The sequence below is a fragment of the Brassica napus genome, chromosome C3, assembly GCF_020379485.1.
Source record: "Brassica napus cultivar Da-Ae chromosome C3, Da-Ae, whole genome shotgun sequence".
In the NCBI taxonomy this organism is placed as follows: Eukaryota; Viridiplantae; Streptophyta; class Magnoliopsida; order Brassicales; family Brassicaceae; genus Brassica; species Brassica napus.
Window position 1 is genome coordinate 65,686,832 of NC_063446.1, and position 20,604 is coordinate 65,707,435.

At 42.0% G+C, this 20,604-nt stretch overlaps 2 protein-coding genes across 2 annotated transcripts; one reads left to right on the forward strand and one right to left on the reverse strand.

Moving 5' to 3' along the window:
- The first annotated feature begins 396 nt into the window (after window positions 1-396).
- LOC106386167 lies at window positions 397-3,721 on the forward strand. The gene is made up of 2 exons (XM_048751426.1): window positions 397-558; window positions 949-3,721. The coding sequence occupies exon 2, from the start codon at window positions 955-957 to the stop codon at window positions 2,839-2,841; it is 1,887 nt and encodes a 628-aa protein (XP_048607383.1). The 5' UTR covers window positions 397-558; window positions 949-954; the 3' UTR covers window positions 2,842-3,721.
- Window positions 3,722-15,670: 11,949 nt separating this feature from the next.
- Window positions 15,671-18,259, reverse strand: LOC125575553 (disease resistance protein TAO1-like). Its single transcript, XM_048749907.1, has 4 exons — window positions 17,183-18,259; window positions 17,041-17,091; window positions 15,969-16,525; window positions 15,671-15,791 (listed from the first exon to the last, which is right to left on the reverse strand). The coding sequence occupies exons 1-4, from the start codon at window positions 18,257-18,259 to the stop codon at window positions 15,671-15,673; spliced, it is 1,806 nt and encodes a 601-aa protein (XP_048605864.1).
- Between the last annotated feature and the right edge of the window lie 2,345 nt (window positions 18,260-20,604).

Genomic DNA, 20,604 nt, shown 5'->3' on the forward strand with positions numbered 1-20,604 from the left:
TCTCGGAGCGAGGTCGAAAGGTCGCTCCAGCTGGGAGCGACGTTATGGGAGCGACACCTCGGAGTCGCTCGCGGTTTCGACGAAACGGAGCTCAAAAACTGACCCGGAGCGACGTCCTAGAGCGACACCTTGAAGTCGCTCCAGCTCAGAGCGAGGTTTCTAGAGCGACACTCCAAGGTCGCTCGCGGTTTAGTCGAAACACGACGCGAGGAAACGACTCGGGAGCGACCTCTCCCAGCGACACCCTCACGTCGCTCCCGAACCGGTCCAGGTAAGTTTCCTAACTCTAAACCCCGGTTTAATTCAAGTAAACCGACCCTAACCACCCTAGACCGAACCGGACGACCCTAAACCTACCCCAACCCCCGCGACTCCATCTCTATCACTCTCCCCTCCTCTCACAAACTCACAAACTCTCTCAAACTCACCCACACCAAAATTCCCAAAACCTTCTCAATTCTCACCCAAATCAACTAGTTCTTGTTTCTAAATCCAAGCTTTCGCCCCTGTAGTCTATTCTTCACTACCCATTCACCATTTCCTTTCATCCAGAGCAAGGTATTGAGTTTTTAAATTCAAATTCGTAGGTCCATGAACCCTAGAATTTGAAAGTCGAAATTTGGCCTTTTCTTGCTAGATTGTGGTGAAATAGACTAGGGAAAGTTTATCTATCAAGTTGGGTTGTTGAATTAATGGTGAAATTGAGTTTAAATTGCACTTTGGCAAAATTAGGGTTCATGGATTTGGGGGTTTTTCGAATTTGATCTTAATTGGGTGTGTTTGTGGGTGGACTAGATGCGTTAAGATGTTACATTGTTGCATTGTGTTGAACTTGAGTTTAAACTGAAAAATTCACCTGTTAAGTTCACTTTCAAAATTTTCACTTGCAAAGTCTTGCTTTTCTTTACTTCCATCTACTTATCCCTTTCCAAGTTTGTAATTTTTCAGGTGAAAATGGTTAAGAAGACAAAGGGAAGGTTGGAAGCTGAGAGGCAAGAAGCCGAAAGTCAAGAGTTTGCACTAAGAGGAAAAGCTTTAACCAGCGAGCCAACTGGCTCAGGGACGCAGAGGACTGTGCGACAGCAGACGTTGGCTGCAAGGAAATCGAAAGAACACGAGAAGAGGGCAGGGAAAAGTGTACCAGTTCCCACCCATGAGGAAGGTGAAACTGAGAGTGAAGATGAGCCGGCACCTACGAAGAAAGCCAAGATGTCAAAGGGCAAAGGGGTTGCTGTTGATCGAGACAGAGCGAAAACTCCATCTGTGGAGGAGCTATATGATCATTTGAAGAATGGAGTCACTTGGGCTCCAACCAGGTTTGCCGACCTCGATTTGCTGAAGGAGTTGGGTCTAGAGTCTGATATTGAGGCGATGCTGGGACATTTGAAGATGCCAAAACTCCTCACCATGGCTTATCCTTTCTACAAGGATGTCACTTGTCAGTTCCTATCCTCTCTTGTGGTCACTTACCACGACACGGCGCATGTGAGACAAGGATGGGGAAAAATCAGGTTCAAGGTCAATGGAAGAGAATACAACATGAACTTCAAGGACATTGGGAGGGTCATGGGGTTCCAAGACCTAGAAGACCACTCACTTCCCAAGTGTGAGAACCTCCCCACAGAGCTCTGGAAGTTGATCACTGGAAACAAGCACTCTACCGGGGCGGACAAGAACTCACACATCCGACACCCGTCTGTACGCTACCTCCACAGATTGCTAGTCCATGCTTTTTACCCACGGAAGCAAGCTGGTACGGTTACTGAGGAAGACATGCGACTGCTCTGTCCGGCTATCCGTCCCTACGCTCAACCTGGAGTGTTACCCCTTCCCAGCACTGACATCTATGCTACCTTTGGGATGGTCAGTTTCTTTGTGGGCCGTCTCGAGCACTACAGAGACTGGGCGTGGTACACCACTGATTCGCGCCCAAAGATGGGGATAGGCGGAATGATCACACCACTGCTCCAATTTCTGAATGTTCCCTTGGGAAAGGACGCAGCAGGGCCTAGGTTCATTGATGGCACCTACTTGAGGATTGCCACCTATTTCAGTGGGATGTATGGGAAGGACTACGTCTACCACTACTACTTGCAGGGCAAGCCAGTCGAGGTGGTTCTTCCAAACCGGAAACTGACGAGTTTAGAGATACCTGGAGCTGTCAGCTTCAACATTCCCCAGGAATACTTTCTCGGAGAACACGGGCCTCTCGATCCAATTCAAGCAGCTCCATCAAGGAAAAGGAGTGTCCCTACGCAACCTGACTCGCCTGTTGCAGACACATCTGAGCATATCTATGGACCTCCGCGCTACTACTTCAAGCCCCATGACGGAGTCCTTCCCCCTGGAGCTCTCCGTGATGCTCATGACCACATTGGTCGTCTCCAGAGGTGGAACAAAGCTCAGGACAGAACGATAGAAAAGCTGAAGGATAAGTGCAAGGCGCTCAGCAAGACTGTGAAGAAGCAGGCAAAGACTTCAGCCAAGTTCATGAAGAAAGTAGCTGATGTCTTAACTAGGGGAGGAATAGCTGGATGTAGCTCAGCCGATTTCGCTTTCGCGAACACCTCAAACCCCCAGCCTCCACCCCCGCCTGATGCTCTTGGCTTCCCCCTCACTGCTGCGCAGCTTCAGCGTAAGTGGAGGAACCCACCCACTCAACCTTCCACTTCCGGCAACAAATCCCCATCCCTCGCTTCTTCAGACAGTAAGGACGAGATTGACGAGGTTGAGAGCCAACCATGGTATGGAGGCTCCGGTTCAGCATCCGGTGGTTACTACACCACCTTCCCTCCTGACGACGACGATGCTGGGGCATCTGCCCCCACCTACTATCCATAGGAGGTACTTCTTTCTCTCCTTGTATATACCATTTCATTTTTGCATATTAGTTTTCTTCTCGGTATCTCTCTCCTTCCTTGACCACACAGAGACTGTGTATCTCAAGTTTGGGGGAGGTACCAAGCATTTGATAATGTTTGCTTTGATTGTGTTTCATTTGAGTCATGCATTGCACACCTATTTGCAAAAAAAAAAAAAAAAAAAAAAAAAAAAGATTTTTCATTTATTTTGCATCATTTGCACCATTAGGAGAGTCTAGAGCATATAGGTTGCATTCACTTGCATTGGGAGCAATGATTTTAAATGCCTTGTAAAGAACACTACGTTGCACTGAGTAGCCATGCACCTCTCGAAAAGACTTGTATGTTTCGAGCCTTGAAAACTCTTCTTGAAACTTGTTGATTGTAGAAACTCAGTCTTTGAAGCCAGCTACAACCTTATTTGAACTGAATGAACTTAATGCTTCTTGCTTGGGGTCTCTTGTGTACTGAGTCATGGCTATACACACTTGAGTTGTCACATCTTTTATGCCATTCTTTTTGACAAACTCTAGTGGTAGACCACTCCCAAAACCTTTCCTTCCTTTTAAGCTTTCATTGTTTGATGAGTGAGGCCTTCTTCGGAAAGTTTTACATGTGCATAATGTTGAGAGTATCGGGAACGACAATGCTTGATCTTCATTTTTGCTGGATTGGACACTCTATTGTCTAGCTATAGGTGGGAGGGTGAGCGTTGTAATCATGATTTGGGAGAAATAAAAAGGATAGATTCTTGTGCTCAAGTGAATTGATTTATTGGGATAAGTAGAGAACCTCCAGCTCTAGTTTTGAAAAGTCTTGGCCCCCAACCTAAAAAAAAAAAAAAAAAAAAAAAAAAAAAGGGGCTAGCAAAGTTGTTAGGAGCTGAGAGACATTTTGAGGTTGTGAAAAATCCCTTATAGATTTCAAGGAAAAAGAGCTGATGTTTTTAGAATCTTTTGGTGAGAGGTGTGAGTTGGGTTTGACATTTGAGAGTGAATGTGTAACTTATATGTTTGGGAAAAGGGTAGAACAATGGAGATTGAGCATTGTATGCATGAGTTGGTCCCTTTCTTAGATATATTATGTGCAATGTCAAGGCTACTTGTTTTGAGAGTAAACCACCTTAAAGATCATATGTTTTGAACCTCTTGAATCACTTGAATAAAAGCCTTCCCTTACCCAACCAAATGACTTGGACCAACTGACCATTTGCAAGAGTTCACTTGATATCTTATGCTTAATGAATGTGAGAGTTGGCAGATTTGAATGTGTGGATGCTTGATGATGAGTGTAGGGACAAAAGGAGTTGAGATAGGCCTAGAGAAGCTAGAGTGTAATAAGAGAGTGTGCTAATTGTGTTTGCTAGTGGTGTTTCTTTTGGCTATGAGCTCCCACCTTCAACCTCTCTCCCTATGAGTTCTAGAAAGTTCACTTGTGGACAAGTAAAGAACAAGTTTGGGGGAGTTGATATCTTGCATATTTCTATTGTTTTATCCATTCATCCATGTGTATTTTGATCATATAGATTAGGATTTAGCCATGTTTAGGTTGCATTTAGCATACATGAGTCCTTATCAGGTATTAGAGTACCACATGGAGTTCTTGGAGACACTTGGAGGCATTTGGAGCTCAAAAAGGAGTGTTTAGAGTGGTCATTGGGCGAGCAAGGCATGGGAGCGACCAGTCCGGAGCGACACCACCAAGTCACTCTGATCACCCTACTGGAGCGACCTAACCAGAGCGACAGGGAGAAGTCGCTCGCGGTTTCATTACTCGGAGACGCGAGAACGAGCCCGGAGCGACCTCTCGGAGCGACATAGCGAGGTCGCTCCAGCTGGGAGCGACGTTATGGGAGCGACAGGGAGAAGTCGCTCGCGGTTTCATCACCCGGATACGCGAGAACGAACCCGGAGCGACCTCTCGCAGCGACACAGCGAGGTCGCTCCCGAAGCCTAGAGCGACTTGTCGGAGCGACGGGCTGAGGTCGCTGCGCGTTTTATTTCTACTCGAACTTGTGATTTCTCAAGGGCCTTTTGGTCATTTCATTATGCACGTTTTTATTTTCTAAACCTATGTTTTAATACTCGAGGAGCCACCAAAGGGGGGATGATCTTTTGTTCTTAGAGAAAACCACCAAAAACCTTTGGAAAGTCATCTCTTTGAATCAATTGATCAGTTTATTATTGAGAATTCTGTGTTCTTATCTATTTCCTGTGTTTCTCTACATGATTAATCTGAAATCCAACATGGGTTTAAGATGAATCATGGAGATTAGTGAGTAATTACCTTTTGAATTCATGGGTTAGGGAGATTGAGGGTGTTTAGGTTAGAACTAGGATGTTTTAGTGTAGATCATTCATATTTCCTTGCTAGTAGAGTGAGCATAAAGCATCTTCTGAGTTGGCCACTGAGTAGTTGAACCTTAGGCATTTCCCCCCCGAAAGGTGTTCGAGGAAATGCCCGAGACAACTCTTCTTAGCTTTTAGCATACTTTGCCAAAGACATTTGTTGTTAGAGGTGCTAAGATAGCCATTGGACTTGCTAGTTATGATTGCTTTCATATTATTCAACCAAAGACATTTGATGTTTGAATTGTGTTAAGTAAATGAACATTCATCTAGACATAGAGTTTGTTTAGGATTGTGTCCAAGCTTAAGGTTAATAGATTGATTGATCGTTTGCAATCTTTAGTTCGAAACTTGATCACCCGAGGTCTAATTCCTATATCCATGAGTTCTCTTTTCCAATAGTTAAGAAAATATCATTTAGTTATTTCTTTTAATTAGTCATAGTTTAAAAACTCATCTAAATCATTGGTTGCACTTAGATTAAGTGATACTTGCATTCTCGGTGCTTTGATATCTCTCAGAACTGGTTCGACAATCATTTATACTACATCATTTGTCTTAGGAGCCTTGAAAACTCCTAACATCATGCGGCCATCTCAAAATGAAACGCTCGGAGAGTCGGTCAAATTGGCGACCTTCGTGACCAGCTCAATTCGAAGGCCGACGACCTGCAAATCCAACTCAACCGTTCGAAAGGGTTCGGTCTGCGACGACGTCTCGAATCAAAAAAGAAACAGCCTGCAGAAATTCCTACATTCGAGAACACAACTGACGATTTGAGGAAGCAACTCGAATCAATGCGAGCTACCCGAGCCCTGCACATTAGCGTCATAATGGGCGGATCACCACCTTGCGGTGACTCGGTTCGAGCCGTCAAAGATTACAAACGTCAAGCAACCACCTCTCAGAAGTGGCCTTCTCCAGTAGAAAATGATCACCAGATCACTTTTTCGGCACTAGACACCAAGGGCGTCCACATGCCACATAACGATCCTCTCCTCGTCGACCTTGACATCGGCGAATGTCTAGTCGCAAAAGTCCTTATTGATACCGGCAGCTCAGTCGATCTCATCTTTCGCGACACACTCGACAAGATGGGAGTTGATTTAAGGGATATGAAGCCTTCCTCTCGCACGCTCACCGGCTTCAACGGAGCCTCGGAGCAAATGATCGGGACAATTCGCCTTCCAGTTTACGCATGTGGTATAACCCGCACCGTCAAGTTCTCCGTCATCTGCGCCAAAGCACCCTATAATGCCATACTCGGAACACCATGGCTGCATCCCATGAAAGCCGTCCCTTCGACTTATCATCAATGCGTCAAATTTCCCGGCAAAGACGGTAAAACTCAGACGATTCGAGGAGATCAACAAGCCGCGAGAGAACTACTGATCGCAACTGTAAAGATGCAGCAACAAGCTTCCCTTGTCAACTCCGTCAGTAAACCACTCCACAATATATACCCCCAGAAGGAGGAAGTTCGCGAAGTCGCAATTGATGAATCCGACCCGACGAAAATCATCCGAGTTGGCGTCTACCTGTCCGACGACGTATGTTCAAGGATCATCTCTTTCATCAAAGACAACGCCTCGACGTTCGCCTGGAAGACTTCCGACATGAAGGAGATCGACCCCGCAGTTACCTCCCATGAACTGCACGTCGACCCGATGTTCAAACCCATCCGACAGAAGCGACGAAAAGTCGGTCCAGAACGATCTAAAGCCGTAAATGAAGAAGTCGACAGGCTCCTCGACGCGGGTTTCATAACCGAAGTCCGATACCCCGAATGGTTGGCTAACCCGGTTGTCGCCAAAAAGAAAAACGGCAAATGGCGCATATGCGTCGACTTCACGGACCTCAACAAGGCGTGCCCAAAGGTCAGTTACCCACTCCCTCATATCGATCGTCTCGTCGAATCGACTGCTGGGAACGAACTCTTAACCTTCATGGACGCTTTCTCGGGATACAACCAGATATTGATGCATCCCGACGATCGCAAGAAGACGACATTCATCACCGACAGAGGGACCTACTGCTACAAGGTGATGCCCTTCGGGCTAAAGAACGCCGGCGCGACTTATCAGCGACTCGTCAACCGAATGTTCGCTGATCAGCTTGGCAACACCATGGAAGTGTACATCGACGACATGTTAGTCAAATCACTCAAGGCCGACGATCACCTAAACAACTTACGCGACTGCTTCAAGATCTTGAACGACTACGGGATGAAGCTCAACCCGGCCAAGTGTACCTTCGGTGTCACTTCGGGAGAATTCTTCAGCTACAGTGTCACTCAACGGGGAATCGAGGCTAACCCCAAGCAGATCTCGGCGATCCTCGACCTTCCAAGCCCAAAGAACAGCCGCGAAGTACAGCGACTAACCGGACGCATAGCAGCTCTCAACAGGTTCATCTCGCGATCAACCGATAAGTGTCTTCCCTTCTACGAGCTACTAAGGGGCAATAAGAGGTTCGTCTGGGACGAAAAGTGCAAGGAGGCGTTCAATCAACTCAAGCATTACCTCACAACCCCCCCAGTACTATCAAAGCCAGAAGCCGGCGACACATTGTCTCTCTACATAGCCGTCACATCCTCCGCCGTCAGCAGCGTGCTCATTCGAGAAGATCGGGGAGAACATAAACCAATCTTTTACATAAGTAAAAGAATGACCGAGCCGGAGACGAGATACCCAACACTCGAAAAGATGGCCTTAGCTGTCGTCATCTCGGCCAGGAAACTGCGACCCTACTTTCAGTCGTACACGATTGAAGTACTGTCCAACCAACCACTCCGAACGGTTATGCAGAATACTAACCAGTCAGGACGGTTGACTAAATGGGCGATGGAGCTGAGCGAACATGACATCGTGTACAAGAATCGCACAGCAGCAAAGTCACAGGTCCTTGCCGACTTCTTGATCGAGTTAACACCAGAGCTGGAGCAAGACCTCATCCTACCAAGTTTAAACTGGATCCTACACGTCGACGGTTCATCCACGAGTAAAGGGTCGGGAGCAGGAGTGCAACTACAATCACCAACAGGAAAACTCATCCGGCAGTCATTCAGTTTTGGTTTTGCGGCGTCAAACAACGAAGCTGAGTACGAATCCCTCATCGCAGGGCTCCGTCTCGCCAAGGCAGTGAAAGCCAAAAGAATCAGCGCTTACTGCGACTCTGAACTTATCGTAAGCCAGTACCTCGGCGATTACGACGTCCGCAACGAAAGGATGGACGCCTACCTCAAACTCGTCCAAGACCTCACGCGAAACTTCGAGTTCTTCGAACTCACGAAGGTTCCTCGCGGAGAAAATGTCTGTGCCGACGCCCTCGCTGCTCTAGGAAGCAAGCTACACGATCAAGTCAAGAGGACAATCCCAATCCATAAAATCGAGAAACCGAGCATTGACACGAAGGTGGAACAGACTGCGATCGCAGCAGCGATTAGCGAAGCGATGGACATCGACGAAGCAGAACCTCCTTCGCAAGATGATCAGCCAACAGATTAGCGCAAGGAACTCATCGATTACCTCGCTGAAGGTTTATTGCCTACCAAGAAATGGGACGCGCGGCGACTGAAGCGACGTAGCGCACACTACGTTGTCATGGACGGGGAACTACACCGATGGACCGCGACGAAGGTGCTACTCAAATGTATCTCCGGCGAAGAAACGAGACTAGTCATGGCCGAAACACATGAAGGAGCAGCAGGCAATCGAAAGAATAAACTTTGCGATCGAAAGAATAACCAGAAACGGCGAGAGAACGCACTTCGAGCGATCCGGTCCTTAAGCTTGCGAATCCTCTCGACGGTAATTTCGGACCAACGGTAGATTCGAAGCAAAGCGACGGCTCGAACGCTCTTCAGGAAATCCTCGGGATAGACTAGAGACGTAGGATGGCCAACTGCGTACACAACAAAAAGAAAGTTTCGTTAAGATCGACAAAGTCAGACGTAGCTCGCGACAAGATATTCTACCACAAGAACGGTTCCATAGAACCCGATAGTCCTCTCGAGGAGCCTCCTCGAAAGCCGAGTCGTCGGACTTGAGGAAGAAATAAGAACGCTGCCAATTCTGCGTTTTGTTTGGATGACCGGCGCACACATTGCAGTTTGGTCGCATCTTCACCGAATAGGTTCTTTCCTTCATGTCGGTTATCGAGGTCATCTCCTCGAACGACCTGACGCTCATCGGCATGTCAATCTGCTCCGCTAGAACTGATAAAGTGACGGCTAGTCGCAGCGAGCCGTTTAGTAACTGACTAATCGCGAGATCTCGCCGCCTAGCGTACGCGGTGATTAGTCGCGGGATGGGGAACCAACAGCGAGTGTCGTCCTGGAAATAGGACTCGTATACCATTTGGTACCCGATCGGAGGAGACCAAGGCCTTTGCTCCTTCGTAGGAATGAGGAAGGTCACGCCTGTCGCGTTCGTGGCCCGAAGAACCCTCTTCACGCTCCGCGGGGTCGACTTAGTCTCGTCCACACCGTCCCACTCTTGACCAGCCACGAAAGCAGGACGCAATAAGTCAGGATGTAGTCGTGGAAGCTCCTCGAAAATCCCTTCCGGATAGAAGGTCGTCGGAAACAACTCGGCTTCAGAATCGTCGTCTTCCGAAGGAACGTCTTCCACTGCGCGAGCTCTCAAGGTAATCGAGTCAACGGGCACCGCCCCGCTCTGTCCATCTCTCGCACACTCCGTCGCGTCCCTCACAGCGACATTCTCACTTCCTTCTCTCGCAAGCCTCGTCGCATCTGCGACTAAAAGCCTTTGGGAGCGAGACAGATTGACTGCATCCATCATCGCCGTATGATGAGCTGATTCGAGGTCCCCGGTGCAACCGCCGTCAGGATTCCTAGCCGGAGCCGACGTCTCCGCAACTAATTTCCCCTTCTGCTGCCTCGATAGTCTCTGAACTGACGACATGGTGGAGCAAGACGGCGAAGAATGCGTCGAAAGAAGGCTATAACACTTAGAGAGATAAGGAAAGGAGAGAGTAAGTACCTTTGATCGCGGAGGAGAACTTGAAGAAATGAAAGGGGGTCTGCGTATTTATAAGGAAAAGAGAGGGGGGGGAACTCGAGGCGCTATCATTAGGTCTACTCGGGCCTAAACGGGCCTCGAAATCCACCCTAAAAACCCAGCGGACCCTCGCGACGATTCCGCTTCTCGACATATTATGAAAGGAAGAGAAGGGGGGAAACTCGAGGCGTCATCGTTAAATTCAAACGGGCTCGTTTGGGCCTCGAAACTCTCCCAAATGTCCATCGGACCCTCGCGACGGTTCAGCTCCTCGTCTAAATCAGATGTCGGTCATCTTAAAATCAGAATAAACCAACGGTTAATCTAGACACGTCAGTCGGGACCTGAATATCCGCGACTAATCGACCTCAAGCGGAAATATTCCAGAACCTTCCCTGCGACACAACGACCAAAAGGAGCGATAAAGCCTCTCCTGCTCGCCTCCGAGAAAACGACGCTGTGCGACTCATCGATCAATCGCTCCAACCTTCCGACAGGCCTTCAATTCCCTCAAACCTTCAAACCTTAGAATCCATCACGAGCCAGAAAGCATTCGCTCACTAATGGACTGGGGGGACTTACTGTGGAGGATGGATTTGACCACCCCACAAGGCCCGAAGAATAGAAAGGCCTGGCCCGGACTAGGTAGAGCGACGGCTCGATCGGTCGGCTTAAGAGTCAGGTCTCTCGGCTTGACTCTTGAGTACTTTTAGTCGATCATCGTCGACTGAAGTATGTTCGGCTCAGCGGCTGCTCGGACGCCTACGGGCTTCTCGGCCCAGCAAAGGAGGCCCACCAAGATGGCATAAATTAGGTCAAGTACGAAACATCAGGACGTCTATATAAGGGAAAGGGGAGACAACGAGAGAAAGATCCGAAATAACTGACTAACACTTGGCGGCTAGATTAGGGTTTTCACCTTTGCTTCATCTCGCCCTTAGTTGTACTTTTCCGGTAGCTCATCGAGCCACCGGCTTCCTTTCTGTCTCATTCTTTTCATTTCTCTTGTAACCGACTGAACGTTTTCTCCGACCATAAATAAGATGTCTTTGTTAAAACCCATATCTTCTTTATTACCGTTTTCCGATCAAACACATAGTTCCTCGAGAGCAAGATGATGGCGATTTTAGATCCTCTAATGGCCCTTATGAGTTCTGGACCGATGGATTCTCCTCTCCTGATCTCATTGTCGATGAATGGTGTGATTCCTTTTCTTCTAAACTCCTTTTGAATGTGGCTTAGAAACCCTATGCGGACATCTTCCCCGCGGAAGCTTGGAAAAACATCCTGTGTCCAGTTATGAGACGAAGAAGATGGAGCAGATGAAAGAGACAAAGAGGACGGATGTGATGAAGGAGACAAAGAAGATGGAAGTGATGAAGGACATGGAGGTGAAGAAGGAGACAGAGAAGGTGGAGGTGATGATGGAACTTGAATTTGGCTCTGGTTCTGCACTCGGATCTTCTTTCTCGCTGGATTCGAAAGCTCATGTCCTTTCCTCTTCTTTCTCTTTTCTACCATCTTTCTCTGTTTCTTAATTTCTTTCAAAAACGATTGAAATTTCATTTTAAAAATCTTTTTTTTTTACTGAAGTTGATAAAAAAGAAAATCAGTTTCTTGGTTTTCTCGATGGAATCTGAACTTTTTTTAGAAAACATGAAGAAGCATACAACAAAATGGTAAAGGAAATGATAAAAAGGGAAGAAGCAAACTGTATGGTGGAGAGAGGGACCAAGAATATTTCTTAGATTACTTTATGTAAAGCAATAATGAACCAAAGAGACTTGTGAAAATTTTGTATGTGTAATTGCGTATATGTCTTGAAACGTTGACTCGGCCGACTTACAAAGACTTTTGTGGAAAAATATGTCACCGACGAAAAATAAGGTGCATAAAGTTTAATGTAAAGTCCCACCATTCCGTTTTGGCTTATACTATTCTAAGAAGGAAAATGCAAGGAAGAGCACAAGCAATTTCAAGGAAGCAGTGATCAAAATCCAATGTCTGCACATCAGAACTGATGAGTTCACACTTGAAAATTTCGCAGCAAAGAGATCATTCAATCTTCTCTAGAAGCTTTTAATATATTTATCCTCCTACTCATACCAATCTTTTCTTTTAAAACGTTTGGGCTTCGTTTGGTTTTCATATTCATTCAAGCTTAAGTATATTCTTCATAAAAAAAATGTTCATGAACATCTGGTCATCATCATCTAAACAAGTTATGGTACTTTAGTTCTCTTTGCAAACAACATCCATCATCCCGCATTCTCCTAACTTCAATTTGTCATCGTAGACTTGAACCTCAAAGACAAGCTCGCTGTAGAAATGCTCCTCTAAAAGTGGTGGAGACATTACGGACTTAATACTTGAAGGTATGAGGATGGGGTTTCTTGGTCTACACGCAAGATTGACATGATTTTTAATTTTCTCCCTTGATGTGAGAAGAAGGTATCTTCATCATGTTAAACTCACAAGTCTCAACGTCGCCCTTATGAACCCAGGAACATGCATACAAACCTTAAATCTTTTGTGGTGAGAAAGTGCGTATCAAATCCATTCAGTTTCAACTACATGGAACTCTCAGTGTCTTTGCTAATAAGGTCTCTTGATTCTTGATTCAGTTTGACACAATTAGAAAGGTGATGAGAAAAAAAAAAGCTCAAAACTGAGGAAAGAGCAATCTTAGGTCACGGATTAGGTCTAGGTCAATTTGGTATAACCTGCACTTGCAACGGGAAACACGTAGTAAGCTAACAAAAGAGCAAGACAGAGACGATGTGAAGAAAGAGAATCAGATAATGTTAGCATTTGTCTGGATAATGATAGACAGTCCATTCGTCTTGTAATGGAAATGTGTGGTGGAAGTGAATTGTCCGATAGGATTGTAGATCAAGCCTGAGAACTTCTTCCTCTTTAGTAAAGATGAGAACGCTATGCTCAAAGCTACTGACTTTGGATTGTCTGTTTTCATTGGAGAAGTTGAGAATGCTATACATACAACTCTTCTGGTTATAAGATATATGTAAATGCTATGTTTTAGATTTCTTAAGATTATAACCAATGTTTATTTTCAGGTGTGATCCATATATAACTTGAGAGTCTTATTAGTTTAGTTCATAGTGGTAATCTTCAAAACAGAGGCTTTGCAAGTTGGGAATGTGAGTAATTGTGTAGACCTTGTGTTTTTTTTCCTTAATCTTACTATCAGTTTAGTTAGTTGATAACTGTGTTTCATAAGCTTTAATGTGTTGTTTTATAAACTTAAAAAAAATTGCAGGGAAAGTTTACAGGAGATGAGTGCAGAGATTATTCTAGACATCTTGCTTTGTGGTGTACCTCCCTTACTTGCAAAGAACTGAAAACCAGGGTGGCTAAAAGATGAAGTTAACAAAATCATGGAAGTTATTACTATAGATACAAACTGGATTGAGATGAGCACTTGTTCAAAGACTTCAATACTCTGACAAAGACAAGAGCTGGTAAGTTCGCTTTGGTGGAGCAGAGAAACCTATAGACTGAGAAGAAAATATTCTGAGACACTGATATGGACTTGGCTTAGACCGGTTTATAAACAGTGTATGAGTTGGAGTAAGCCATGAAAGAGTATGGATGGGGAGATGAAGCTATCATTAAATAATCTATAATGGAAGTAGATACAGATAATTACATGTTATGTTTCCCTCTACATATACAAATTCTGTTGGTATATGGTGGTTATGTTTTTTTTGTTGTTTCAGTCATTTCGAATTACTGGTATGGCCTCTTCTCTAAGAAATCTGTTGACTTTTTGTGTTCATAGGCAGAACTGAATTCGAAAGGAGTGGCGCATTGTCTCAAAATTTGCATGTTTTCATGCTCTTTTCTGATTCTTACCACGTATCTGACAGTCTGTGGTTCAGTGTAAAGCAACTAAGCAGTAGACAGAAGAAGCTGAAGTAGTCAAAGAAGGGCTTGAAGAAGCATTTAACAAGTGCTTGGGATCAAAAAAATCTGGATACTCGTTATGTCAGAGGACAATACTTACAACTGCAATTGGGATCAGTCACGGTGAAAATATATTAGGTTATACGACCGTACAATGTAGGCTGTTTGTATATAAAAGAAATGCAGTCTTGACTATATTGGAGAAAACAAATGGTACAAGGAAGGCTTCTATTAGAGTGTATAAAAGTATAAATACGTTTGAGTTTCAACAAAGAGCGTCTTCTGGTCTGGTATATATGTGGAAAGGAGAATATATTTTTTTGTATGGCCCTGTTGGAGAAAGAAAAATCTGCACAACACTGAACAATATTCTGAGACACTTAGATGGATTTGGCTAACACAGTTTTATCACAAAGGTTGAGTTGGACAAAGCCCTGAAAGAGTACGTTCAATGGCATCCTGAATCAATTGACTTAGGGCCCGACTAGTTTAAACGCAGCGATTGCGGTTGCGGGTGCGGAAGTTTGCGGATGCGGATGGTTGCGGTTTCAAGCGTTATTAAGCGTTTTGTATGACTGGTACAACGTTTGAAAATTGTTGCGTTTGCGAAATATTTGTGACTGGTTGATTATAAGATATTGCAGCGGTTTAATAATAAATTACTTATATCAACATATTATAACATTAAAAAAATATAAAAAACATATTATTGTAATAAAATATAATAATTATCAAAATAATATGATTAATAAAAATATTAGGTTTATTTATAAAAAAATCAAATTAGTTGAAAGTTATAATTTTAATAAAATTTGTTTTGAAGATTTATATTAAAAAAAATTTAAAAATATTTTATTTCATTTTATATATGTGTATATCTTTATATATGTGTGTATAGAAATGTTTAAAAATTCTAATAAATAGTTAGTTTAAAGTTTTTATAAAGAAAATTATGATACTGTTTGTGAATTTTAATTAATATATAAAATATGTATATATATTTTTATTTATAATATTTCCATTTTAAAATTTTAATTTTAAAATTTTATAATATTTTTGAAAATAATTTTATATTTATTTTTCCACCCGCAACCGCCCGCGACCGTCCGCAACCGCAAAAGCTAGCTTGAACCAGCTTTTGATTTTAAGAGGTTCGGAGCGGTTTGAAGCGATATGTATGATTGTTTCAAAACGCTGTCAACCGCTAGCAACCGCAAAAGCTGCGTTTACGGGTCGTAGCGGGAAAAGCAGTCGGGCCCTTAGTCACTTAGGATATATTTCACTCAAGTTGCACAAACCTTTTTTATTGTAGAATGAACGTATCACAACAATATTATGCACATAGGCACATAGATTATTTTTGCCAACACATTTTTACTCAAACCCCAAGATAACTCACAACGCAATGATAATTTTAGACAAATACCGAAAAAATGGACATCAACTTGAAATTAAGGTTTTTGGAAGAAAAGAAAATTGTTAACGAAAATGAGATTTGTTTTTTTAGCGTCCATTAACACGAGGAGGGAGCATCGCTTTCTGGAGAACCGCATTCGTCACTTTCTTCTGAACCGTATTCTTCGCTTTCCCAATCGCTTTCTGAAGTACTTAGTCTGCATTCTTTTATCCTCGTCCTGTACCAAACACCAATCTCAACGTCAGTCTTACCAACCAGCAAAACGCAAGCTTTAAATCTCAGTGATGTAGGAAAATTGATGTGAGGATATTCTTGATGAGGTCAAAAACATGCTGCCATTTCCAGAGGTTTTCACAGTATGACATAAATAAACATATCAAGACGAGACCATTACCTGAATGATGGAGGAATTTCTTCTATAGCAGTTCCATTAATCTTTAGATCTACAATGTTTGTGCAAATCTCAGGAAAGCTTTTCAACGACGAGCAGTTACTGAGATCTAGCTCCAAAAGAGATTCCAAGTTGGTGATGATCGGAAGGGCCTTTAGCTTTGAGCAACCTTTCATTTGCAATCTTTGCAAACAATGAAGATTCCCAATAGAAGAGGGGAGCTTCTCTAGACTTGAGCATCCGTTGAGATACAAGTCCTGGAGATTAGTCAGATTCCCAATAGAAGAGGGGAGCTCCACAAGGCTTGAACATTTGTTGAGGTTCAACTGTTCAAAATGAGTCATATTTCCAATAGAAGAAGGAAGCTCCACAAGGCTTGAGCATCCTATGAGACATAATTCCTTGAGACTAGTCATATTCCCAATAAAAGAAGGGAGCTCCACAAGGCTTGAGCAGCACCACAGATCCAAACGTCGAAGATTAATGGCAGTTGAAAGATCAGGAAGCTCCTTCAGATTTTTCGCTTCAGTCAATTTCAACCACTTGAGATTTCTAATCGTCTGTACAGAAAACAAAGACATCATTAAAACAAACGTTGATACATATTTCATGCAAAAAAAAAAAAAATCACTACCAATAATTCTAATACAATAGCGCTTTCTCAAAATAAAATAAAATAAAATAATAATAATAATTCTTATACAAAAGGATCATTTAATTTCTTTTCAGCTAAAACACATTGTACAAGAAGATAACTTATAGGTTCGATCAAAACGGAAGTATACAAATTTTTAGAGAGAGAAATATTTGTACTTACTTTATTTCCTTCCCACAATTTCTCAAGCTTGCTAAAACTCATGTTTATTCCCACCAGGAACTCCGGATTAAAACTAGAAGGCAGACATGTCATTGGAAATTTGGTCCAATCCAGTAATTTAAGTTCTCGAGGTAGGCAGATCAGACTTTCTAGTACGTATGGACTGTGGTCTAGTACGTATGGACCGTGGTAACTAAAATCACAAGAACGATTTAAGAATTGAACATTGGACATTCTTTCAAAGGCTCTGTCACTTACCTTCAACTCCTTTCCCAACTCAATAGTTATGCCTATAACACTTCGACTACCCTGAAAAAGAAACCAAAGATAAATAAGCAACATGATTTGTTGTCACATATTCTAGGGATAAATGCAGTGAACGACCAATATGAAAACTTACTACTGTACCATCACTTAGTACTTTGCATATATCTTCATCATCAACCAAAAACTGACGTTGCCCAGGCTCGTAAGGGGCTTGTTTACGAACAATTTCCCTACCCAAAAGTGCTAGCAAATCATGCATCTTTATAACTCCCGAGTCGACGGATATGAGAGATCTCTCAGCTAAAACACGAAGACGACCTTTTATACCAGAAAAATTCTCTGCAAGACACTCCTCCACTATTGTAATATGTCGGCCGTTGAAAAAGCAGGCTATGTGAAGAAATAAAGCTTGATCGTCATTGCATAACGTATCATAGCTGAGCTTTAAAATACTTTCAATGTCTCCATCAAGTCTAGTTCTTAACCTTGGTAACTCATGTTCCCACTCCTCTTTTGACAATCCCTTGAAATAAGATCCCACAACACTTAGACCCAATGGGAGTTTACCAACAAGCTTTGTAACTTCCAGAGCAAGGTCCCCAAAACCATCATATGGGGATTTTTGACCAAAAGCATTTATGCAGAAGATTTCAAGAGCTTCATCATCATGTGGAAAACCAACCTCGTAAATAAGGTTAATCGGATGGGCTTTTAAAATTCTCTTATCTTGCGTTGTGACGATAACCCGACTTCCCGGACCAAACCACCAAAGTTCTTTCGCCAAGGCATCTAGTTGCGCAGATTGGTCCACGTCGTCGAGAACAACTAACACTTTCTTATCTTTTAGTCGGTCTTGTGCAACTCCTAAATGATGGATAGTGACATCCTTCTGATTGAGTATTAGAGACAAGAACTTATTTTGTAATTGCAGTTGTGCGCAAGGTCTTGGATACTCTCTTTTGATATTCTCCATGAAGACGCTAAGTTGAAAGTCAGGAGAGTGTTGGCTAAATAGAGATCTGGCGATGGTGCTCTTACCAATTCCAGACGGACCCCAAATCCCTATCATCCTCACCTCATTGGAATCCAAGCGTAAGAGCAGATCCATATTTTCCATGTGAGCTCTCATCCCAACTAAGCTGTTAAAATCACTTGATGGAACAGAACTAATCAGCTTGTTTGAAACATCTGTGGCTATTTCCTCAATCATGGCCGCTTCATTATCCCTAAACAGAGGAATAATAATACATCGGCTCAAACGGTTTCCAAATAAGAATTTGGCTGGAAATATGCTGTGTGCAATTCTCAAGAATGTCACATTGCATGTTTTTATACACAAATTTTTGGATGATGTTAAATACACAAAACTCTTAAATTAAAAATTAAGCAACTCTATTTGAATTCACGCTCCCAATATCTCTTCATTAAATAACCAAACATGTTCAAAATTTAGGGAATGGTACTCCCTCCGTTTTTTTTATATTTGACGTTTTAGAGGAATTTTTTGTTCCAAATTATTTGACTTTTTCAATTTTCTATGTAAAATTTATTACTAACTAATGCTAGATAACCAATGATATTATAGTTTCTATTTTATTATTGATTAAATTATGGTTAGGTAAACAATTAATGATGTTTTTGTTTACAAAATTAAATATTTTTTAATCCATGTGCACGATCCTAAAGCGTCAGATATAAAAAACAGACTTTTTCTTGGGTTCACCCCCTAGGTGAACCTTTAGGTTCACCAACCAATAGAAAATTGTCATTTTAGATCTAGTATCTTTTAATTAAGGAAACAAAATAACTTGCCAAATTATATTATGTTTTTAAAATAAAAAAATAAAAAATTAAATAAATAAAAATAACAATAGTTCTAAAAAAAGATTATTTAAAAAAAAAAATTATTTTTAAGATTTAGAGTTTAGTGTTTAAGATTTATAATTTAGAATTTATCCAAATGTTTAGTGTTTTTCCAAGGGTTTAGGGTTTACCTAAGGGTTTAGGGTTTACCCAAGGGTTTAAGGTTTTCCCAAGGGTTTAGGGTTTAGGGTTTAGGATTAGAGTTTAGGGTTTAGTGTTTTGTTGACAACATGTTTAGTATTTTTCCAAGGGTTTAGGGGTTTACCCAAAGATTTAGGGTTTACCCAAGGATTTAGGGTTTAGGATTTGAGTTTAGGGTTTAGTATTAGAGTTTAGGGTTTAGTGTTCTGTTGACAACATTATTTTTTTTTAATTCGTTTTTTATATATTATTTTTATTTATTTTTAAATTTTATTTTGAAAAGATAATATAATTTGCCAAGTTATTTGGTTTCCTTAATTAAAAGATACTAGATTTAAAATGTCAATTTTCTATTGGTTGGTGAACCTAAAGGTTCACCATAGGGGGTGAACCCAAGAATAACTCTAAAAAACAGAGGCAGTATAAGTTTTCACAAGTTTTTGAATTTTTGGAACTAACACCTTTTTGTTATATTTTGAGATTAACATTGATATTATATATTGATGCATATAAAGAGCAAGTAAAAATTAAGAGGAAAAAACTGTGATCATTTGGAATTTTTGAGTGTTTTTTTCAATGTGTTAGATTTGTATGAGTTTGAAAGATTAGAAATAAAAAGAAATAGAAGAGGACAAACCAGGTGCTTGAATCGTAACCAGCAATTGTCGCCACCTTCTCCAAAGCCTGTCTCCATTTTTCAGTATCCTCCTTACTTTTACCCTGGCAAGTTTTTTCGAAAACTTTCCCAGAATATCCTCTCAGCTTCTTTACATGAGATGGATCTACTTTATAGAAAACGGGGATTACGGTTTGGCCTAACTCTTCTTGAAATAAGTTTGCTATTACACTAATCTTGTGGTTTTTTCTCCCATGACCTCTTATCTAGGCTCATAATCTTAGTTTTTTTCCTAAGTTAATGATTTTTGCATTTTTAATATTTAGCTTGAAATTCATGTAAACGTAATTATTCATTGTTATTGGCTATGAAATCCACCGTGTGATTTTTGCAACAAAACTCTAGTTCTTAACAAATAAGGAGTCTATGATAAATCAAAGTGAAACAAAACCACATAAAGAAAAGATAAATCACTTGTCAATTGTATTTTATCATTCATTGTTATTTATCGCTGCAATCTTCCACATCATTAGTAAAGTAATGATTTTTGGTGCGCCATAAACAAATAATCCACAAACTTTTGTTGATTACTTGTTTACATCAACTGTGAAATCAACAATGGTCACTTCATTTTGAGAAATGGGAAATACATGCGATGACATAAGCACAGCTAGCTACTTGAAACTGCTGTTTTAGCTGGTGCCTATCCATTTTGGTCCAACAAAGCAAAGCAATGAACATGATAGATGTCATAGCGAAGAAGCTGCAGTTCATTCAAACAAAGAGATGAGATGCTTTAGTCTACCAATCAACCGGCTCTGTATTTGTGTGTTATGCAAGGAGAAAGAGAAATAACTTGTTTTATCTCTAGACACCGTTTCTCATCCTCTACGTGTAGTTTTAGTGAATTGCAGAGACTGCATTTAGGTGAGTAA

Bases quoted from the DNA above. Each gene is read 5' to 3' on its own strand.
- LOC106386167 (XM_048751426.1), top strand. From the start codon at position 955: ATGGTTAAGAAGACAAAGGGAAGGTTGGAAGCTGAGAGGCAAGAAGCC.
- LOC125575553 (XM_048749907.1), bottom strand. From the start codon at position 18,259: ATGATTGAGGAAATAGCCACAGATGTTTCAAACAAGCTGATTAGTTCT. The intron at 17,092-17,182 runs GTAAGTTTTCAT...TTTCTTTTTCAG, and splicing joins TACTAAGTGATGGTACAGTA to GGTAGTCGAAGTGTTATAGG. The intron at 16,526-17,040 runs GTAAGTGACAGA...TTTTCTGTACAG, and splicing joins AGTTGGGAAAGGAGTTGAAG to ACGATTAGAAATCTCAAGTG.